Source organism: Orycteropus afer, unplaced genomic scaffold (assembly GCF_000298275.1).
Source record: "Orycteropus afer afer isolate SDZICR_OR568_19922 unplaced genomic scaffold, OryAfe1.0 scaffold00004, whole genome shotgun sequence".
In the NCBI taxonomy this organism is placed as follows: Eukaryota; Metazoa; Chordata; class Mammalia; order Tubulidentata; family Orycteropodidae; genus Orycteropus; species Orycteropus afer.
In genome coordinates this window covers 971,506-994,474 of record NW_006921591.1, presented here as the reverse complement: position 1 = coordinate 994,474, position 22,969 = coordinate 971,506, and the positions used below count along the sequence as shown (strand labels likewise).

At 40.5% G+C, this 22,969-nt stretch overlaps 1 protein-coding gene across 1 annotated transcript in view; it reads left to right on the top strand.

Annotated features, from left to right (window-relative positions):
* Nucleotides 1-22,969, top strand: part of MGAT5 (alpha-1,6-mannosylglycoprotein 6-beta-N-acetylglucosaminyltransferase) — a 381,222-nt gene that overhangs the window by 43,695 nt on the left and 314,558 nt on the right. Inside the window, exon 2 of the mRNA XM_007937586.2 lies at nt 7,395-7,559. Within this exon, the coding sequence (XP_007935777.1) occupies nt 7,395-7,559 (165 nt within the window). The remainder of the gene's footprint in view (nt 1-7,394; nt 7,560-22,969) is intronic.

Below are 22,969 nucleotides of genomic sequence, written 5' to 3'. Positions count from 1 at the left end.
ATACAATTAGAAATCAACGATAGAAAGATCAATAGAAAAAGAGAAAACACGTGGATACTGAGTAACACCCACCTTGAAAATGACTGGGTAATAGGTGAAATAAAAAATGAAATTAAAAAATTCCTTGAATCAAACAAGAATGAAAATACAGCATACCAAAATCTTTGGGACACAACAAAAGCAGTGACCAGAGGCCAATTTATAGGAATAAATGCAGACATCAAAAATAAAGAAAGAGCCAAAATCAACACTTAACATCTCAAACAATTAGAAAAAGAGCAGCAAAAAAAGCCTACAGTCACCAGAAGAAAAGAAATAATAAAGATTCAAGCAGAAATCAATGAAACAGAAAATAGAGAGACAATAGAAAAAACCAAAAGACTAGAAAATGGTTCTTTGAAAAGATTAATAAAGTTGACAAACTACTGGCAAATTTACCAAAGAAAAAGAGGGAGAGAATACAAATAACATGAATAAGAAACAAATTGGGTGAAATCACACAGAACCAACAGAAATTAAAAGGGTAATATCAGGATAGTATGAAAAACTACATTCCAACAGATTTAAAAATCCAGAAGAACTGGACAGATTTCTAGAACCATACTACTTACCTGAACTAACATAGACTGAGGTGGAAAATTTGAATGGATACATAACAAAAGAAGACAAATATAAAAAAAAATTACCAGCAAAAAAAAGCCCTGACCCAGAAGGTTTCACTGGAGAATTCTACCAAACGTTCAGAGAAGAACTGACACCAGTGCTATTCAAACTATTCTAGAGCATACAAAAGAATGGAATCCTTCCAAATTCAGTTTATGAAGCTAGCATTACCTTTATACCAAAACCAGGCAAAGACATCACTCAAAAGGAAAACTATTGACCCAAATCCTTCATGAATATAGATGCAGAAATCTTCAACTAAATCCTAGCCAATAGAGTCCAACAACATATTAAAAAAATAATACATTATGACCAAGTGGGATTCATACCAGATATGCAAGGATGGTTCAACATTAGAAAAGCAAACAAATCATCCATTACATAAATAAAACAAAGGAAAAGAACAACATGATCATATTAATTGATGGAGAAAAGGCATTTGATAAAATCCAACACCCATTCCGCATAAAAACTCTCAGAAAAATAGGAATAGAAGGGACATTCCTCAACATAATAAAAGGCATATGTGCAAAACCAACAGGCAACATTATTCTCAATGGAGAGAGACTGAAATCATTCCCCTTGTGGACAGGAACCAGATATGGATGCCCTTTATCACCACTTCTATTCAACATTGTATTGGAAGTGCTAGCTAGGGCAGTAAGGCAAGAAAGGGAAATCAAAGGCATCCAAATTGGTAAGGAATAAGTCAAACTATCCCTATTTGCTGATGATGTGAAAACCCAAGAGACTCAGACTCAGAAACTCAGCAAAAAAAAAAAACTACTGGAACTAATCGAGAGATTTAGCATCATGGCAGGATACAAGATCAACATCCAAAAATCAGTTGGATTCCTCTACAGCAGCGAAGAGATTGCTGAAAAGGAAATGAGGAAATCAATACCACTGATGACAGCTATCCAAAAATAAAATACTTGGGAATAAATCTCACTAGGGACCCAAAGACCTGTACAAAGAAAACTACAAAACACTACTTCAAGAAACCATCAGAGATCTTCATAAATGGAAGAACATACTATGCACGTGGATAGCAAGATTGAACATTGTGAAAATGGCAATACTACCCAAATCAATGTATACATTGAGTGCAATCCCAATCCAGATCCCATCAGCATTCTTTAAGGATATGGAAAAAAACAATCACTAATTTTATATAGAAAGGAATGAGACCTCGGATAAGCAAAGCATTATTGAAGAAGAACAAAATAGGAGGTCTCACACTCCTGGATCTCAAAACCTACTATGCAGACACAGTAGTCAAAACAGCTTGGTATTGGTATAATGACAGACACATAGGCCAGTGGAACAGAATTGAGAACCCAGAAATAGATCCGTCGACCTATGGTCAGTTGATTTTTGACAAAATGCTAGTCTATTACATGGGGAAGAGATGGTCTCTTTTACAAATGGTGCTGGCAAAATTGGATATCCATTTGCAGAAAAATGAAACAAGATCCATACTTACACTACACACAAAAACTTAACTCCAGATGAATCAGAGACTTAAATGTGAAACCTAAAACTATCAAGCTCCTCAAGGAAAAAATAGCAGCAAATTTAGGGACCCTAATATATGGCATAAATAGACTGCCAAGCATAATATAAATTGCATGAACAGAAGAAGGTAAACTAGATGAATATGACCTTCTAAAAATTAAACTTTTATGCCTTCAAAAGACTTCTCCAAAAGAGTCAAAAGAGAACTCACAGATTGGGAAAAAATATTTGGCAATGACATATCTGACAAGGGACCCATCTCTAAAGTTTACTGAAAACTCCAACACCTCAACACCAAAAAGACAAACCATCTAATTAAAAAATGGGTGAGAAGACATGAATAGACATTTTACCAAAGACTATATTCAGGCGGCCAACAAACACATGAAGAAATGTTCATAGTCATTAACCATTACAGAGATGCAAATTAAAACAATGAGATACCATCTTGCTCCAGCACTAATAGCAAAGTTAAACAAGACAGAAAATAACAAATGCTGGCAAGGTTGTGGAGAGATTGGGACTCTCATACACTGCTGGTGGGACCGTAAAATGGTAAAACCATTGTGGAAAGCAGTATGGCAATTCCTTCAAAAGTTGGAATTAGAAATACCATTTGATCCAACAATCCCATTTAAAAAAAAAAAAAAAAAAAAAACTCACTGCCATTGGGTCCATTCCAACTCATAGCAACCCCTTCTGGGGTTTCTGAGATGGTATGTCTATGGAAGTAGATTGCCCATCTGAGTAGTGGCTGATGAGTTTGAATCATCAGTCTTCTGGTTAACAGTCAAATAAATGCCTTAAACACTTTACCACCAAAGAAGTGAGAGCCAGGACAAGAACAGATATATATGCCCCCCTGTTCATCATAGCACTATGTACAGTAGGAAAAAAATGGAAACAACCTTGGTGTTCATCAACAGAAGAATGGATAACCAAACTATGGTACACGCACACAATGGAATACTGTGCAACACTAAAGAATAATGTAGAATCTGCAAAACACTGTGTAACATCGATGAACTTGGAGGACATTATGCTGAGTGAAATAAGTCAGTCACAGAAGGACAAATATTATATTAGTTCATTATTGTAAAAAGTCAAGGAAAGGTTTACATATGGAAGGAAACTTTCTTTGTTGTTTAGGAGAGGTAGAAGGGGAGGGGAGGAAACACTGCAAAAATAAAAACTTTAATAAAAAAAGGAAAGAAAGAAAGAAAAAGCTTTGCATCACGCAAGAAGAGATTTCTTTAGGAAGAGTGAGAACATTTTCTAGAGGAAAGTTTGTTACCTTTTTAAATTAAAAAAAAAAAAAAAAAATCAATTAAATCAGTAATTTAGTGCCAGGCACTTATTATGTGCCAGGCACTGTTCTAAATGTTTTATAAATTAAATAATTAAGTCACAATAATAACCCCAAAGAGGTAGGCACATCCTTATCACTGTTTTATAGACAAGGACACAGAAATGAGGAAACTCTAAATACCTAGGAAGTCTTCTCCAAAGTCTGAGCCTTTAGTCACTATGCGATGGATGAAATATGGGGGCAGTGGTGGTTCACTGTTAGGATGCTCATCTTGTGTGCCAGAGATCTGGGCTTGATTTTGGCCAGTGTGCTTCAGCACAGCCACCACTCATCTGTCAGTGGAGGCTTGCATGTTGCTGTGATTCAGAGCTTCTAGACTCAGATGGACTAGACTTAGCTTCTAGACTAAAATGTCTACTTCTAACAATCAGCCAGTAAAAACCCTATGGATCACAGTGGTCTGATCTGCAACCAATCATGGGGATGGTGCAAGACAGTATTTTGTTCTGTTGTACATGAGGTCACCATGAGTTGTTAACCAACTGCACAGCAGCTAACAACATCATGCTATGAAAGACACTGAACTTCACTCTTGAGGTTTCTTTTTCCTGTCTGGGCTCTTGAGTTCTGGCTCTTTCAAGTCAGGCATCAGGGAATTAAGCAAACTTGAGTTCAAGTCCTCATTCTGATTTATCTTTGTAACCAGGAGAATGTTACTTAATCTCTATGAACCTCAGTTTTCTCATCCATAATATGGAGTTGTACCTATCTCACAGGGAGGATGTGAAGATAAAATAGGAATGTTCATAACAGTCCATAAAGACAATGTTTTACATCCTCCTTTGGTGAATAGTGACTAGGGTCTTAAAACTTGTGAGTGGCTATCTAAGGTACAGCTATTGGTCTGTTCCCATCCAGAGCAAAAAAGAGTGAAGAAAATAAAAGACTCAAAACAGTCTAAAGGGCTAATGGACCACATGAACCACAGCCTCCACTAGCTTGAGACCAGAACTAGATGGACCTGGCTACCAATACAACTCCTGTGATTGTGATCACAATAGAAGGTCCCGGACAAAGTGAGAGAAAACTGTGGAACAAAATTCTAAATCTCAAAAACAAACAACCCCAGATTTATTGATCTGAGAGACTCTGGTGGAACCCTGAGACTATGGCCCTTAGACACTCTTTAAACCTGGAACTGAACCCACTCCTGAGATCACCTTTAAGCGAAACAGTAGACACAGTGAAACAGTAGCACCTGTAAGGAAAGTACTCTCTAAACAATCAACTGTCTGAGACCAAAAGGGTAACATTTGCCCAAAAACACGGTTCAGAAGGTAGGAAGGAACAAGAAAGATAGGCAAATGGAAACGGGGAACCCAGGAAGGAAGTGGGAAGAGTGCTGTCACTTTGAGGAGGTTGCAATTAATGTCATGAAACAAAATGTGTATGAATGTCTATTAGGAAACTCTATAAACTTTCACCCAAACCACAATGAAATGTACCCTCCTCCAAAAAAAGTGACATTGCTTTTATGTGTGCACGGCATAGAGTAGGCATTCAGTAAACACTACTTCCTTCTGCCTTTGCTTCCATCATTCAGTTTTTAACACCATTGCCCTAGTTCTGTGGCCAGTGTGTGGTACTGCAAATGGGAAGCTATACAATGAAGAACAGAAATAGTTCTGGTTAGGTATTTGTGAATGAATGAATGAACAAATTGATGTAGTTCTTAGCATTGTTGAGAAGTCAGATGTTTGGGTGGGTTTGTGTCAAACACACAGAACATGGGCTTACAGGATGTGGGTTTTGTTTCTGTTTGGTGTTTTTAGTCAGCGGAAGTGGTGTCTTCAGTAATCCACTAATAACATGACTTCCATGCTAATTACTTGTCTATATTTCTATTCTAATGAGTCTCTCCTTTCACTTGGCCAAATAGGACAGCCTGAATGCAGCTTTGTGAGGCTCACTGACAGTGGCATGGGGTGTGTGAGTTGACCAGGTGTGTCTTTATTTCCCGTACAGATTAGAGCCCTTTCTCAAGCAGGTCTGCCTCTGTTGCCAGCACAATGGAAGATGGCTGCTGCTTACATTATCTACTTCTCCATCTGGCCCACTCCCAATTCAGAAATGAGTCTGGAGTATGTTCCCATAGATGGCTATTCTGTTGTCCATCTGTCTTTCCAACATGTACAAGTCAGCTATAAGTTTTCAGAGGAGAGAGACTGCATTCAACTCTTTGTAGAATACCTTATATACAAATTTAGTAACAGCCTGTGTGTGGGTGAGGACAATTTTCCTGTGATTTATCCGTGAGAAAACTGTACTACTCTTTAACCCAGAATCAGATGTGTAAGAAAGGGAATCAACTCTTACATGCAAGCACCATAAGAGAATATCCTCAGCATCTAGAACAATGTACCCGATTGCCTGGCACGTAGTAGTTGTTCGGTAAATATTTGTTGAACAAACAAATGAACCTAGTCTATATTTTAAGTTTCTTTTCTAAATGTAATTATAGTTAAATCTGAGTTATTCAGCATGCCTGGAAGTCTGGAACTGTAACTTTTATTAAGTGCTACCATATGTAACCAACATAAATAACCACTTTTCAAAAAATTGGGACATGCTAGGGTACACAATGCTAAAATTAACAATGAACTTTGTCCAAAAAGCTACTTCAGGATATTGCTGCACTTTGGAGATGTCATTTGATGCATCAGGAATCACCATGATACAAGGGAAAAGAATTTTAATAGAGTACTATGGTGGTGGGTCACTGGTAGAATTCTCACCTTTTATGCAGTAGATCTGGGTTCGATTTCTGGCCAGTGCACCTCATATCCATCCACCACCTGTTTTGTCAGTGAAGGCTTGCATGTTGCTGTGATACTGAACAGGTTTCAGTGGAGCTTCCAGACTAAGATGGACTAAAAAGAAAGAACTGGCTATAAATTTCCAAATATCAACCAATAAAACCCTGTGGATCACAATGGCCCAGTTGCTTTGTGCCTGGGGTTGCCATAAGCCAAGAGCCAACTTGACTGTAGCTAACAACAACATGGTGGGATGCTAAGTATCAAAGTTTTTTTCTTTCAAGCTAATAGCTGGAAATAGTTTTATAGTACAACTCATTTCCAAAGTTGCATTCCAGAAGAGATCAATTTGTTTAGTAAGACTTGGGACCCTTAAAAGGAGTCATGGTGACACAGTGGTTAAGCACTTGACTGCTAACTGAAAGGTTACTGGTTCTAACTCTGTGGGAGAAAGATGTGGTGGCTTGCTTCTGTAAAGATTGTTGTTATTGTTATGTGCCGTCGAGTTGGCCCCTACTCATAGCAACCCCTCCTTGAGTTTCCGAGGCAGTATCACTATGGAAGTAGATTGTCCCATCTTCCTTCCGAGATTACAGCCCTGGAAGTCCTGTGTGTTAGCTCTACTCTGTCCTGTAGGGGTCACTGTATTTCAGAATTGACTCGATGCAATGTTGTGTGTGTGTGTGTGTGTGTAGCCCCTTAGAGATGACCCTTGTCATCTTTCAAATGTGATCGGTTAGGACAGGTCCTTAAAGCAGTACTTTTTATCTGTGCCATTTCAGAAGCATTAAAACCAAAACGCATACTCACTGACATCAAGTTGATTCCAACTCATAGTGACCCCCTTTGGGTTTCCGAGGTGGTAAATCTTTATAGAAACAGATTGCCGAGTCTTCCTTCTGTGGAGTGGCTGGTGGGTTTGAACCACCAGCCTTCTGGTTAGCAGAGGCCACCAGAGCTCCAAAATGTCTTTAAAATGTCAAAAGCATTAGATACATTTTATTCTCCATGTTAAAGAGAGAGAGAGAAATCCATACAGACATATGGGAACTGACAAATTTTTAAATTATTTGCAATTTCTTTTACAGATCTGAAGAAGACTCTTGCTGTGTTATTGGATAATATTTTGCAGCGCATTGGCAAGTTAGAGTCGAAGGTGGACAATCTCGTCATCAATGGCACAGGAACAAACTTGACCAACTCTACCACAGCTGTTCCCAGCTTGGGTGGACTTGAGAAAATTAATGTGGCAGGTAAGAATGGCCATTCTGTGTCCTGTCATGGAGTCAAACTCTGCTTCAAAAAAAATAAAGGAACCCAGTGGTTCTTACTGGTATAAAATAAATTCCATAAGCTTGGTACAGCCATGTAAAGCTAAGTTTAAATTCATTTTTGAATAACAGATGTTAAAAAGTTTTTATAGTCTCATCATGATGTGTAACATCCAGTGGTTTCTATGACACATGTGCATATAATGAGCTCCTGGAATTCACTTCTAAAGAGAAGATTCATGGCATAAATAAATGAAACACAGAAGTTATCTGAGAAGCTCATCCAGTTAGAGTTCCTTCTTCCTTGCACACCTGTCAAACAATTTCAGAAGTCTGTGATATTTAATAGATTGTCTCCTCCCTGTTGTTAAAGTAGAGCCACCCTTGCAGAAAATACCTCCATTGTGTTTATACCAGTACAGGTTGCCATGAATTGGCTCCAACTCATGGTGAACCCCATGTGTGTTAGAGCAGAACTATATTCCATAGAGTTTTTAGTGGCTGGTTTTTAGAAAGTAGATCACCAGGCCTTTCTTCCAAGATGTTTCTGGGTGGACTTGAACCTTCAACCTTTGGGTTAACAGCTGAGCACATTAACCATTTGTACCACGTGGTGACTTCTGTATGTGTATATATAGAGAGAAATTCTGGGAATGGCACTGCAGAAATAAATGGAACCTGTCTAAACTTGTCCAGAATCCAAAACTACTTATGGACAACCCACACAATTCTCTTTATGGGAAATTTTTATCCATTCCTTCTTGAAATCAGAATCTTGGATGAGGGAGTGGAGATGGACAAAAAACAAACCCCAGACTATCATCTACAGCTCACATGGGATCCCCATTGCACTGTCTTGTGGTCAGCCCCTACATCTTTGTGGGTGAGTCAGGCCTAGCTCTCGTTAGGGCGGCCACTGTCATTTCCTGTGGACACGGGAGAAAGCATAGAGCCCGAAGATTAGGTGTTTTGGGTGAATAGTTGGGGATGAGCTGCGAATAGTAGTCAAACTCTAGTGAATGGATAAAGTAAGTAGATGAGTTACTTTAGGAATTTGAAAAATCTAGTCGAGTATACTTCTTAGCATGTTTGTTTCTCTTTCCTTCTTTCTTATAAAAATACACAGATTTAAGTGGGAGAGATTCTTTTCCTTTCCCACCTCCCAGTGTCAAAACATTTAATTGTTATACAAGCTTGTTGTATTACCTTTTGGTGATGTTCTTTGCCCTTAAGCAAGTTTGAAATTGCAAAATATATTTTGAATAATTTGAAGTATCCAACCAAACAAAAGTATTAAAAATAACTTTTAATTACAACACAGAGGCAGTGTCATCAAGGCCATAAATCCTGTCTTCCCTGCAGTTTCCAGCAGCTTCTGTAATTAGACAAGAAAGCCTCCCACTGTGTTGAGTTGCTTATTAATAAATGGAACCCATGCCTCTTCAGTCTCTATTTTCCCTCCTCCATCTTCAGTAGAAAATGTAATTGGAAAGGTCCCATCTGATTTCATTGCAGTTCTGTATGATCCTATTTCCCGAGGTGCAGTGGTGTGTTTTGCCTTTAACTTTGTTGTTGTTAGTTGCTGTTGAGTTGATTCCAACTCATGGTGACCCTGTGTGTGCAGAGTAGAGCTGCTTCATAGGGTTTTCAAGTCCATGACCTTTCAGTAGTAGATTGCTAGTTTTGTCTTCTGGGGTGTTTCTGGGTGGATTTGAACCACCAGCCTTTTGGTTAATAGTAGAGCACTTAACCGTTTGCACTTCTCAGTTGCCTATCCTGTATTTTAAGGGCACATGTAAATGTTTTTCTTGTCTTTCTCATCTGATAGGGAGTTTTTGGTACCTTCTGGCTCAGTAGTGGTTTCCCCACCTGGGCTCCAAGTCTCAGAGAAAAGGGCTGTTGGTAAATTTCCAGGAATGAAGCGGGAGGGAGTTGGTGGTGGCTGCTTCTTTGAAATGAGATCATGACCCAGCTTCTGCATTGAGCCAATTTACTCAGTTGACAAATATCTCTGAGCACATTCTCTAGGTCATTGGCTCTGAGTGGAGCTCCGTTAGATGTGCCACTGTTGTTGTTGTCAGTAGCTGCCATCTACTTGGCCCCCAATTCTTGATGACCCCATGCACACTGGGGTCAGACCGTTGTAATCCATAGGATTTTCTTTGGCTGATTTTTGGAAATAGATCACCAGGCCTTTCTTTCTAGTCTTTGTCTAGATGCAATAGTGAAACTTGTTCAGCATCATAGCAACATGCAGGCCTCTAGAAACAGACAGGTGGTAACTGCACAAAAGGTGCATTTTTGCCAGATATCCTGCTGGATCTCCTGCAGGGAGGGTGAGAATTATACCACTGACTCCAGTCAACATGCCACTAGTGCTACCTTTTTAATAATATTTAAAGAACCATAGCATTTTGTTTTGAGTTATGTTTTTCCTTTCTCTTTGGGAAATGGGAGCACATTTAAAGTTACGCCTTTAATAATTAACCTCATTCCCACTCCTTGGCATCTTCCATGTGTATGTGGGATATAAAACTAAAAAAAACAAACTCACTGCCATCGAGTCGGATCCGACTCATAGTGACCCTCCCTGGGTTTCTGATGCGGTGTCACCATAGATGTAGATTGCCCAACCTTCCTTCCGAGGAGTGGCTGGTGGGTTTGAACCACCAGCCTTCTGGTTAGCAGTCAGATGCCTTAGGCACTATGGCAGATTTTTAGTAGCCAGTCAGGAAAATAGAGCATTTGCATAAAATAACATGAAGTGTGGTCTTTGTGGGCCGGGGGTGACTATAGAAAGCTTCCTGTAGCAACTGGACTTTGAAAGTGGGAGGAATTGCAGCAGAGGGACTTACGAAGAGTTGCAGATGAGAAATTGATTGTGATCCAGGTAAAAGTGGGAAAGAAGAGAGAAAACTAATATTTAACAACCATCTTGTAAATACCATGTATGTAAACACCATGTATTGTTCCCAGCCCTCTGAGGTACACAGTGTTACCTAGTTGTCTCAGCATCTCTGAGAAATAAGTGGTTTCACTGGTTCTTTGGAGTTGAAGTACTTGTACAGAGAAACCATTGGTACTGGAATTCTGTGTAGCTCAGCTTAAGATCTCTTAGTGCTATGTAACAGAGATTGTGATTTTTTTTTTTTTTTTTTTTAATCTATTCCTGTTGTTTCCATTTGTAAATTATTCCAAATGGATGAGTCTGGAAAAGTATGGTAACATTTTCTTAAAGATTCCTGAGAAGAATAACATGACAGTTTCCTGGAGTTTTTGATAAACAATCTCATAAGGAAGTTCTCTGTGTCTAAGTATCCTGTTCCTTGGTTGACCTGAACTTTAGTATGAAAGTTTGTCTCTTCTCTGTGCATATGCACATATACACCCCTTTCTTAGACTCTAGATTGGCCACAGTGGAAATTGATGTGTTGGACATCTTCCATTATATCCCCCAGAATATGAGGGATCCTTTATATCTAGTCAGCTACCCAGCATATATTTAAAAAATATTCGCTATGTCTGTAGATTAGGCTCTGTAAACCAAATAAAACTAGTTGCTATTGAGTTGATGTTGATTTGTGGCTACTCCTTGTGTATCAAGGTAGAACTCTGGTCCATAGGGTTTTCAGGGCCTGATTTTTTAGATCACCAAGCCTTTCTTCTGAGGTACCTCTGGGCAAACTCCAGCCATCAGCCTTTTAGGTTAGCAGCTGAGAGCATAAACCATTTGCATTTCCCAGGGACGGGTACCAAAAAGAGGGCTGATGAGGGCTTAAGTTTTTAGTCCTCATTCATATTTATTCATGAGCAGCCTTTCTGCCCTCTCTTGCTCATGGCCATGCTGGTGATACTTAGACCATTCTTGACATGGCAGAAATGACTCTGAGCAGTGAGAGAGTTCATTGTTACAGGGTTGCAGTCCTCGTTGAGTGAAGTTTCTTTCTCTCTCCCTGTATTAAGACATGTGGTAATTGCTCAGAAACGTTCTCCCTGGTGTGTCTTTACTGCTTACCCTGGTGTCTTATTGCACACTGATGTTTCTGATTGCTTACTGGTATGTCTTATTGCTTGCTGATGTATCTTCCGGTTGGCTATAAACTCCCTCTAAATTGGGTACCATAGGAGTTGAAGAAGGCTTCCCTAAATTTATTTTCTTTTTAGGGACAGCTGTGTGTGTGTGTGTGTGTGTGTGTCCTTTTCTTTTACTGTTTAGCTATGCTCTGTGTGGTTTTCATCCAAAAGGGCTTTTCTTTTCAAAGTTATCACCCTTGGGCTTTTTGATTGTGTGAAAGTGAAAGTATCTCTGGAGAAATTTAGGTGGAAATGAACTTTATTAGAACCAAGAATCAAATTGAACTGCATTTTTGAGCTCTGTTTATTTTGTTGAAGAGAAAGGGGAGTCAAGGAAGTGAAAAAGTAGATTTTTAAAAATCCCATACTTGAACCAATCGCACAGTAAATGAATTTCTCCAGGTTTATTCCCAACAGGTCTCCTGTACTCCTTCCTCAAAATTATCTACTTATAGAACAATGTTGGTTTTCAGAAAAACTGATCCTGCCTTTCTCTAGTTTTGTGATCTTAAATTAACCAAGAGGAGAGAAAATGGATTGGATCTGGCTCTGTAATTCTTTGCCATGTTCCAAACATGGAGGAGTAGTATGAAGTATAGATATCTGATAATGCAAATGCCTTTCTCCTGAAGATGGAGACATGTCCATTTTACCTGTGTTGTTGCCTGTAGTGTGTTGTTCAAGCCCTACCTGTTGAAGGTGCACAATAAGTGCTGCTCACATGGGTTCATTAGGCAGGAGGTAACAGCATTTGGTTTCACCACTATCAGGAGTTTCACCTTATAGTTCCTCTTCTCCATTTCTGTTTATGGGAATTTAGTTGGTATTAGGACTTCTATCCCTTTCTCAGGCCCCAGCAGACATCACTCTCTTTCCATTGGTTATGACTGGGCTTCCCAATGATGGTCTGTTCTATGGAGTCTCATAAAGTATGGTAGTTACAACTTTAGATTGTCATATTTTGGAGAACATTGCTCAGTTATATTTAGGGAGAGAATATTTGTTGTGTGTTTGTCTCTTTGTAAGCATTTGTTATTTATTGATATTGCCAATAACCAGTTGTTGACGTTCAACATCAGCTGAATAACTGGCCAGCATTGGCAGTTTACTAAAAGCCAAAATGTAATATAATACTATCCCCTTTGTGTTATGAGGTCAGTTGGGAAAGACAATCACAAAATCAAAGGCTGTTTTCTGGTATTTAGTGCAAAGTTGAACATCAGGGAGGCCTGCATTTCCCAAGTATTAGTTGTAACATGCAATATATTCCAGTATTGGGGGTTGAAGTACAGTGTATTTGAACGTGGATGCTGTTCTTAAAAAAAAAAAAAAAAAAAACAACCATAATTATTGTTCTTACCATTTGAAAATTGAAAATGAAAAATGTCCCCACTGAGTTCCAGGGCTTGCATTTGGAAGTGCAATTTTACCCCCTTTGTGCTGCTAATGGACCTTGAAATTAAGTTGTGCCTGCGTGATTTCCTTGTTTGTATATCTGCATTCTCAGTTGTGTTGAAAGAGCCCCTGAAATTTCCCAGCCCTAGCCCAGGCAGGGTCTCAGCAGCTGATTTCCCCAGGTTGGTGTTGGGCCAGACAGATGCTGCCAAGGGGCAGGAGAGAGATGAGATCACAGGGTGCTTTTCTATTAATTTGAGCAAGAAACAAAATGTTTTCTCCTGTTTTACCTGTTGCTTGCTGTTTCATTCTCAGTAAGGGCAGCAATAAATATTTGGATACTTGTGTGAAACTATGATTTTGTATCTTCACAGAAAAAGAAATGCATGTCATTGTCAGTGTGGTTTTCGCTTTGTGTAGTTAAGGGCTGTTTGGTTTTCTTACTAAAAAGAAGAGGAAAAATACAACTCAGAAGTGATGCTGACCTTTGGGGCTGTGTATCTATAGCTGTGGCTCTCAACTAAGGGTAATTTTACCACACAGGGGACATTTGGTGACATCTGGAGACATTTTTGGTTGGCACAGCTGGGGAAGTGCTGTTGACATCTAGGGGTAGGTACCAGGGATGCTGCACTATCCTATAATACTCAGGTCAGCCCCCATGGCAGGGAATTTTCCAGTCCAAAAGGTCAATGCTGTGGTGGCTGAGAAACCCTGATCTGCAGGCACTTGTTTGAACTCTGAACCCACTAGGTGTTCCCCAGTTGTTGTAGGTGCAGAAAGATGCCTGAGACTGGGGTGTCCCAGTCAGCCAACTGAGATGCAAAGTTGTCTTCCTTCTTCTCGGTCCTTAGTTGCTGTTGTGTTGACTCTAACTCGTGGAGACCCCGTGGGTGTCTGATTAGAACTATGCTGCATAGGGTTTTTAGTGACTAGTTACAAAGAATGACATCATCGGGCCTTTCTTCTGAGGCCCCTGGGAGGACTTGAACCTCCAATCTTTCAGTTAGCAGGTGAGTGTGTTAACCGTTTGCAGCACCCAAGGACTTCCTCCTTCTTAGCAAGACTATCTGCAAGCCCTTTCCCCACCGCTTTTAGCTTTGCAACTGAGCTTTGAGACCTCCAAGGAAAGACATTTTATAAACTCCCATAGAGACTATTTTGGGATCCTGACCTTAAGAAACTCCTTTCCTGGACACAAATCAGTACATTTTTGGCAATCTGCATTTTACTCCTGCTTATATAGAAGGCAATTACTTCTTTTCATGAAAGAGCTGCTAATTCAGAATAATGATGGCAAAATAGTCTAAGACAGTGGATTTAAATTGCAGAATATTTTAAAAGAAATTCCATTTTATTATTTTTAGGCAGAGTATATAATTATCAGGATATGAGAGAGTAAATTAAATAAGTTAGGGAAAATAAGATAGGTCCCCAAAGATCTACTTTACAGCATGAAATATACCGCACAGCAAAATTTAGAACATAGAAGGAGATGAGACTGAAACAGTAGGTAGGCTAGAATTCTACCAGTGAACTACCAGTTCCTCATATATATGCCCTTATGCTTTCACTTGTTTTTGCCTTCTGCCTGGAATGCTCTTCTCCTTTTCTGGCTAACTCTTTTATCTTCTTTTTCAAGACTCAACTGAAGGACTATCTGCCCTAAGAAGCCTTCCTTGCCACCGCCCCAGCCCCAGAGGTTTATGGTGTCCTTGCTTTGTGTTTGCACAACTGCTTTGTGTACTCTTGGACCTTTCCACTCTTTACCTGTCTCCAGCCAGGTTTTAAGCTCTTCAGAGATATGGGTAATATTTTATACTTTGCTTTTAAATTGAGTACCTAGCTGGAACCTAGCAAATAGCAGGTTCCCAGTAAGTGTTTGTCGAGCCAAGCATCTTCTTCCCTTTTCTGATCACACACCGGGTCCATCACTGTGTGTGGAGCTTTTATGATGACAGTGATGCCAAGCTATTAGCTCAAGATAGCTGTTTCTACCATTCACCTTTTTTGATGACATACACTTTGGAGATTCCTGAAAACAACCTGGAAAGTTGACTGTTACATTGTCAAAGAAATGTTTTTGCTTTCCTAAGCCTCTGACAATTAAGATTCCATAATAAGGTAATTTACTTTGTTTTTTCTTGGTGGCTAATTATAAAAATATAAGTAGGATTAAAATAACTCCTAGCCACCTACACTACATTAGAGGTTGCTCTGAACAAATAGTTCTTGCAGAAAAGAAAAAAAAAGAGGAGGACCAGCACTCTTTTATTATTATTATTATTACTTTTTTGGTGATTTGGGTGAAAGTTTACAGAGCAAATTCATTTTCCATACAGTAGTTCACATACACTTTGTCTCGTGACATGACTGCAATTTCCCACAGTGCAACAGCTCTCTTCCCATTTCCTCCCCATAGTCACCTCTTCCCTGTGTCCTTCCCTCCCATGCACTTCTGCCCCCTGAGCTGTGTCCCTGTGCATACACAGCCCTTCTATTCTCCCTTGATTGATTTCTCCAAGGAGTATATCTACCTAATGTAAATGTTCTGCTCAGATGCCTGTGTTTTGTTTTTCTGGAAGCCACAGGAGTGGGTTCGATTCCAGACCTGAAGGGCAGCTAAGGGCCATACCTAGTCCCTTTTTTTTTTTTTTTTTTATGATTTTGAATTAGAGACCAGCACTCTTTTTTTTTTTTTTTTTTTAATTTTATTTTGATTTGGGTGAAGATTTACAGAGCAAATTCACTTTTCATACAGCAGTTCACATATACTTTGTCTCATGTCATTGACCAAAATTTACAATACAACAGCTCCCCTCCCACTTCCTCCCCATAGCCACCTCTTCCCAGTGTCCATCCCTCCATACTCTTCTGCACCCTGAGCTGTCTCCCTGTGCATAAGCAGCTCTTCCTTCTCCCATGATTGTTCTCTCCAGGGTGTGTGTCTACTTGAGGTAAATGTTTAACTCACTTGCCTGTACTTTGTTTGGCTGGAAACCACAGGTGTGGATTCAATTCTAGACCTGAAGGGCAGCTAGGGGCCATAGTCTCAGTGGTTTCACCAGGCTCTGTTGGACCAGCAAACCTGGTCCCCACCTTCTTTTTTTTTTTTTTTTGCCTCCAAATGATTTTGAGTTTTGTTCCACATTGTTCTCCCTCTCTATGCAGGATCTCCTACATCCCTTCCAAGTGGATGACAGTGATAGCCGGGCACCATCTAGTTCTTCTGGTCTCATAGTTGTATAGGTTGCAGATCAGATGGTGCACCAGTCGCTAGGACTGATTGTTTCCATTCATTTGGTTTTCTTCTTTCTTCTTGATGAGGAGACACCCATTGTTGCATCTAGATGGCAGCTTGCTAGCTTTTAAGATCCCAGTCGCTACTCGCCAAATTAGGAGGTGGAACAATGTTTTGTATAGTATGTTATGCCAATTGAGCTTGATGTCCCCTGTGACTATGTAGGGACCAGCACTCTTAATGCCTTGGAATAATTACTGATCTTTCAAGAAATATATGACATTTTTCATTTCAAAAACTTGAGAGTGTGTATCCCTCTGGGGAATAGTGTTCCTCTCTGGTCATTTGATGAGCAAACAGTGGGAAGAACATAATGTGTGCAGCTTTGGGATTGGCCTTAGGAAGTTGTGTAAGCTTTATTACTGTTTATGAAAATTTCTGAGAACAGGAATGTTCTTTGGATCCAAGATAAGACACACTGAAATTAGATTTGTTTGTTTTAATCAGAGGGCGACAGATCCCACTTGCTCTAATTTGGCTTAATGAGGTATGGGTACATAGTTGTGAGATCAGCTTACATATGGCATTGATTCAGAGATACACCACAGCTAAAGCACAGCATATGCTTTCCCTCTGATTGTCCCTTGTCTGTTGTCTCATCCTTTACCTGTCTTCATTGACACATATTCTGGTAGATTCATCCCAGAACCTGAAATTGAAGTATGAAGAAAAATTTTGGAATGAATTCTTTTTGGTGATGGGGGTGGATGTACCTGTCTCTATGTTTTTAGGAAAGTTATTTTTAGGTTTGGAGGATGATGGAGTTTTCAGGGATTTTCTTTTAAGCTGTGCTTTTGGCATTGTGTATTCATCACAGCCTAAATGAATAGCAGTTGCTAATGTTTATTTTTCCTTTTCCCCTTATATCCCAGAAAAAGAAGTCAGAATGTATATGATAAAGATAGTCTGAAAGTCTTCTTAATTTGAGTTTAAAAATTAAGCAGACTGTTATAAGACCAATATCCAGTTAACTATGTGATGGAGAGGGGCTGAACTTCCCCTCAGCTTGGGACAGTGGAAAGTTTCCATTGCAGACTCTCCTTCCTTTACCCTTGGATGTTCAGCCAAGCCTCTGTGCATGATTGCAGTCCCGAGATCATTATGTTGAGCTGAGGACACAGAGCATCAACAGAAGGACTGCATGACTGAGATTGACAGAAGGTTTTAAGCCGTATTTTTATTTGCCTTGTCAGAGTTGGACATCTACACTATTAGCTGGTTTTAAGCTGTCTTTATGTTTCATGTTGGTGAGTTTTCTGAGTCAACATTTACACTGGAGACTTTCCTTTTACCTTCATGTGGCTGGAGATGGCCTCTTGAAACAGAGTGATTGTGGAAGAGCCGCAGATGAACATCCAGTCAAAGGCTCATGCTACTTCCTCCCTATTGGGGCACTTGGTTGAACAGCAGGGATGTGGTCCAGCACACAAACTTGGTACTTGACTTCCTAGGTTCAAATCTGAGCTTTGTCACCTCTTAGTTCTCTGACCATGGGCAGGTTATAAACTAAACTTTGGATAAGAATAAACCAACCTGTTTTCTCTTCTGTAAATCAGTTGCCTTTGAGTTGATTCTGACTTGGCCACCTTATGTGTGTAGAGTACAACTGTGCTCCAGAAGGTTTTCAGTGACATTTTTGGAACTAGATTGCCAGACTTGTTTTGAGGCACCTTTGGGTAAATGCAAACCTCCAACACCCTGTGGTTAGCAGCCAGAGTGTGCTGTTTGTACCATCCAGGAACTCTTCCTCATCTATAACATGGGGGTAATAGTACTGGGACCATAGTGTTGTGAGATTTGAGTTAATAGATGTAAAGCACTCAGGTCAGGGTTTGACATAATAGCTCCACAAATAAGGCTTTTTTTTTTTTTTTTTTTTAATTGTGATTTGGTTGACAGTTTACAGAACAAATTCATTTTCTGTACAACAGTTCATACACATTTTGTTTCATGACATTGATTGCAATCCCCATAATGTAACAGCTTTCTTCCCACTTATTCCCTGTGGTTACCTTTTCCCTGTGTCCTTCTTTACTATGTATTCCTGCCCTCTGAGCTATCTCCTTTTGCAAATATTACCCTTCTGATCTCCCATGATTGATTTTTTTTTTTAAAAGAGTGTGCCTGCCTGGTATAAATGTTCACCTTCTATGCCTGTCCATTATTTGGCTGGAAGCCACATGAGTGAATTCAGTTTCAGACCTGAAGGGTGACTAGGGCCCATACTCTCAGGGTTTTCACCAGTCTCTTTCAGACCAGTAAGTCTGGTCATTTTTATAATTTTTAGTCTTGATCCACATTATTCTCCCATTCTATCCAGGATCTTCTGCACTGATCCATTTCCCAGTGGTTGACAGTGGTATCCAGGCACCATCTAGTTCTTCTGGTCCCATGGTCATGTATGCTTAGGTTTGCATGGTCCACTAGTCCCTTGAACTAATTGTTTCCAGGTGTTTCGGTTTTCTTCATTCTTCTTTGCACTAGCCAAGGAGAAAGCAGTTGTTGCTTCTAGATGGCCACTTGCAAGCTTTTAAGACCTCAGTTACTACTCACTGAAGTAGGATGTAGGACATTGTTTTTGTGTAATGTATTGCTCAGCAAGTTTGGGTTATTATTTATTGTGTTAGACTGGGTTCTCTAGAGAAACAACCTGTAAAGCTTATATATATAGAGAAAGAGAAATTTATCTTAGGAAGATGGCTCACACACTTATAGAAGCTGGCAAGTCCCAAGTTCTTGGATCAAATGTGAAGCTAGAGGCTTTTCCTGACTCAGGCAGCTGCAGGGGCTGAGGAGCTCAAGGTTGGCAGGTATTATACTGGCTGTCAACTCCAACGAATGACGAATCCAAGATCTCCAGGCTGAATGGTGGATTGTTTGCTCATGGACAGTTGTAGGCAGCACAACAGCATCCTGATCCACAGAAGAGTGTCTCTTTTCCCAGGATGTCCATAAATATATTGGAAGCAGACCGTACCCCTAGGAAACTCCCTTTCAATGGATTGGCTGCTCAAAACATATACATCTGATCCCATCATGGAAACAACTCACACCACAGTTGCTTAAACCACACAGAATTGTGGTCCAGCCAAATTGACACACAGCTCCAACTATCACATTTATATACCTGTGTCCCAGGCTGTGAGCTCCTTAAGAACCCAGACCCTGGGTTTGACCCATGACCTGGGGCCAGGCATGTAACAGATAGTAAGTGCTTGATGAGTGTGTAAACTACCCAGTTCTTATTTTATAGAGATAAATGTAGCTGAGAACAGGACTTTCTGGAAGTTGCTTGGTACTTATAGGCTAGAAGACTTGTCTTGGGCATCCACCTTGAGCAGAACTCCCAGCTCCTAACTTACTCACTGCTGGCATTTTACTTCCCATAGCTGACCCTCAACTTTATTCTCCATGCAAGGGAGATAATGGTGCCAGCGTTGCCCTCACACACTCACAAGACAATGAGAGAATACCTGCTGAGATCCTGACACAGCATGTCATTCCCCTTTACCACTGACTTGGTCTTCTGGGATTAATACTGCGTTAGGAGGGAGGAGTCACAAGCATAACATGATAAATACTTTCGTAACTGACAGTTGTCTGCCAGGCCTGTGTCAGGCAGTGGAAATGCAGCTGGGTTTAAAGCTAGAGTTCCCATTGTGAACAGAGGCTTACAGTCTAGTGGGGGAGGAGGAAGACTGGGAGTGTTGGAGGTGCTGCAATACCCTTCTTGACCCTCAGCCTAGATCGTTTCCCATCCTTCTTTAGGTGGACCACTTGGCTTGACCCATAAGTGTTGGTAATGACCTTCAATCTTTGTAGCCATCTGGGGATAAGGGTACAAATGACTTCCAAGAGGAATGGGCACAGAGGAGTTTCCTCTGTCACATGGTGCAGGTCCTACAGCCCCAGGACTGCCTGTCATAGCAAACTCAAGCAGATGTGGAAACTGTGCCTGACCCCTCACTATACCCTTTCACTCCAACAAGGGAGGGTTTTCCTGTGCGGTAGTGCTCATCTCTCAAGGGAAGACATTCATTAACCTGTCTAAACTTTATGCTAATAGAGCTTTCTCAATAATTGCCTTCATTAAGTTTGGTTAATAAGCAGTACAAGTTACAGCAAGATTAGCAGCAGAACAAAGTAAATATTTAAGACTTCATTTCAGGGCACAGTTGGAGTTGGGGCAAAGAGAAGATTAGTAAAAGCTACATCAGATGGTATCTGACATGGTATCTAACAGCAGTGAACTACTGGCTGACGTTCCACCAGTTTCTCTTCAGTGGTTTTTGGAATCCTGACTCTGGAGAGGCAGGTTGGGTGGCCTCCCAGGGACATTTGTGAGCTCTGATCTCTCCTTACTTTTCTGGCCTTTCCAGACATTATTAACATGGTGATGAAGATAAACTGCCTTCCCTAGACTTCCCAGGAATGCTGTGAGGATTAAGAGGGTGGCTGTTGGCCCATGGCTGTGCCCTGTGAGAGAATGGTTCTTCTCTGAGGGCAGAGGGCCATTAGAAGCAGCTGAGTTGGCCAGGAATGCCCATGCTGAGTGTGTGCCCATGACTGGGCCCTGGACTTGGACGTGCTAACCTGTCATCTGAGGGCACCAGTCCATTAATTCAGTAGTGGGTTTCATGCTCCTAGGCTACCAGTGACCCAAAGCAGCCATAATCCCTACCTTTGACTTTATGTGTAACAGGATAGCATTTACAAAAGGAAGAGCTTTAAAAACAGAACTTTTCTTCCATATTGTAGATAGGGTACAGTTTTACTGATGAAAGTTTGGAAATTACAGCTAAGCAAAAAAATGAAAATATAAAGCAGCTGTTATTCGGCCACTCATGGATTGATTTGGTTCAATCCTAACAGATACTAGAGGCACCTATTCTGTGCCAAGAACTTTCTGGGCACTGAAGATAGAGTGATGAGCAAAACAAGGTCTCTTCTCTCATGGAAGTATTGTTCTATCAGTCAAGGCACATAATAAGCCAATACATAAGTGTGTGTACTATTCCAGCTGATAATAAGTGCAGGGGAGAACAGTAAAGTGGATGAGAAAGTAGCAAGGGAAGAGGATACTGGGTTCAGTCAGCAGGATTGTGTGAAGAAGTGAGAGTGAGCAGAGACCCAAGTGAGTGAGGAAGGGAGTGCTGCGGCACTCTCTAGGGAAAAAAGTGTTCGAGGCAGAGGGACCAGCCTGTGCAATAGCCCTGAGGCAGATTCATCCTGGGTATGATTGAGAAAAACAACAGAACTAGCTCATGGAGCCATTTTCAAGGCCACATGAGAAAGTGCATGTGAAGGACTGGCACACAGTGAGTGCTCGTTAGATAATTGACTGTTGTTTTAATGATCAAAATGTGGTTTCAGCAAATGGTTTTAAAAAGCTCTGTGCATGCCTTGTTCCACAGGCTTGCTAACCACAGCTGATAAGCTTCAAAAATTGTTACATGAGGTAGCACAGTGAATAGCAGGTCTATTCATTTGCCAAAGAAACAGCAAAATATAACCAAGACTTTAAGAGAAAGATCACACCTTTTGGGTAGGGTCTGGGCTTTGGGGCATGAAGTGGGTGCATAGACATGGGATCCCCTTCCTTATCTATGTTTACTTGTCTTTTGTCAGATTTAAAGCTGTCACTGGAAACATTACTGCTTGTTCTTTACAGAAACTGCTTTCAGGGTTTATCTGTTTTGGGGAGTGGGGTATGACCATGCATCCTCAGAGGGCCCCAGTGTTGTTTGTGGGGAATGATCTAAATTAGCTCTTTACTTTTAGCTTAATGCTTCATGAGTAAAGTAATCAAGGCATGTCTTGACTGAAGATCCAGATTTTGTCACCACTTCAGTCATCTTCTCCATTCGCCTTGGCTTGAGATAAGATCTTGGATATGTGGAGTTATGGGGTAGAGGTAGGGCCCCACCACCCAGTCTCTACAAGAATCCCTTCTAGAGCACCCCTAGCTGATGACTTACTTCTAGTCTCTACCTCCTCTGTTCTTAACAGTCTTCAAGGGGGGAAGGTGGTCTGGGTTCCACTGGCCACTGGGTTCTTTCTTTCTGACGTCAAGTGGGCAAAGACATGAGTGTCACTGCAGTAAGACCTCTGAGTGAGAGATATGGCTGGCTGGCAATCACAGGAGTTCTGAGTGTCAGCTGCCTGCAGGTTGAGGAATACCAGGCAGAGAATTGTGAGCTACAGTGAAGGAGGGTTCCATAGCTGATGAAAGTTGATGGTGCCCTGTTCTGATGAATAAGAGCTAATAAACATGCTTGCCACGCCTTCTGCAAAAACCAATAAATAGTATGACATCTTCAGATGATGTGTGTGAATGTAATACTTATGTCTGTCTACCCTTCCACAGATTCCCCAGATAATTCGTTTTCAGAAATATTGCTTTTGTAGCCACATTCTCCCTCTGAAAACCACCTTTCTCTCCTTCTATTCTACCTCTACCACAAATTCACATACTTCCTGGAAATAATTAGAAGTACAAAATGGGCTTGGCCTGCTCAAACCTCTCATTGCCACTCTTTTCACAGCATTGCAAAAACAAATTATGTTAAAAAAAAAAAAAAAAAAAAAAAATACCAGCAGGCAAAAGTCAGTAGTTAGCTTG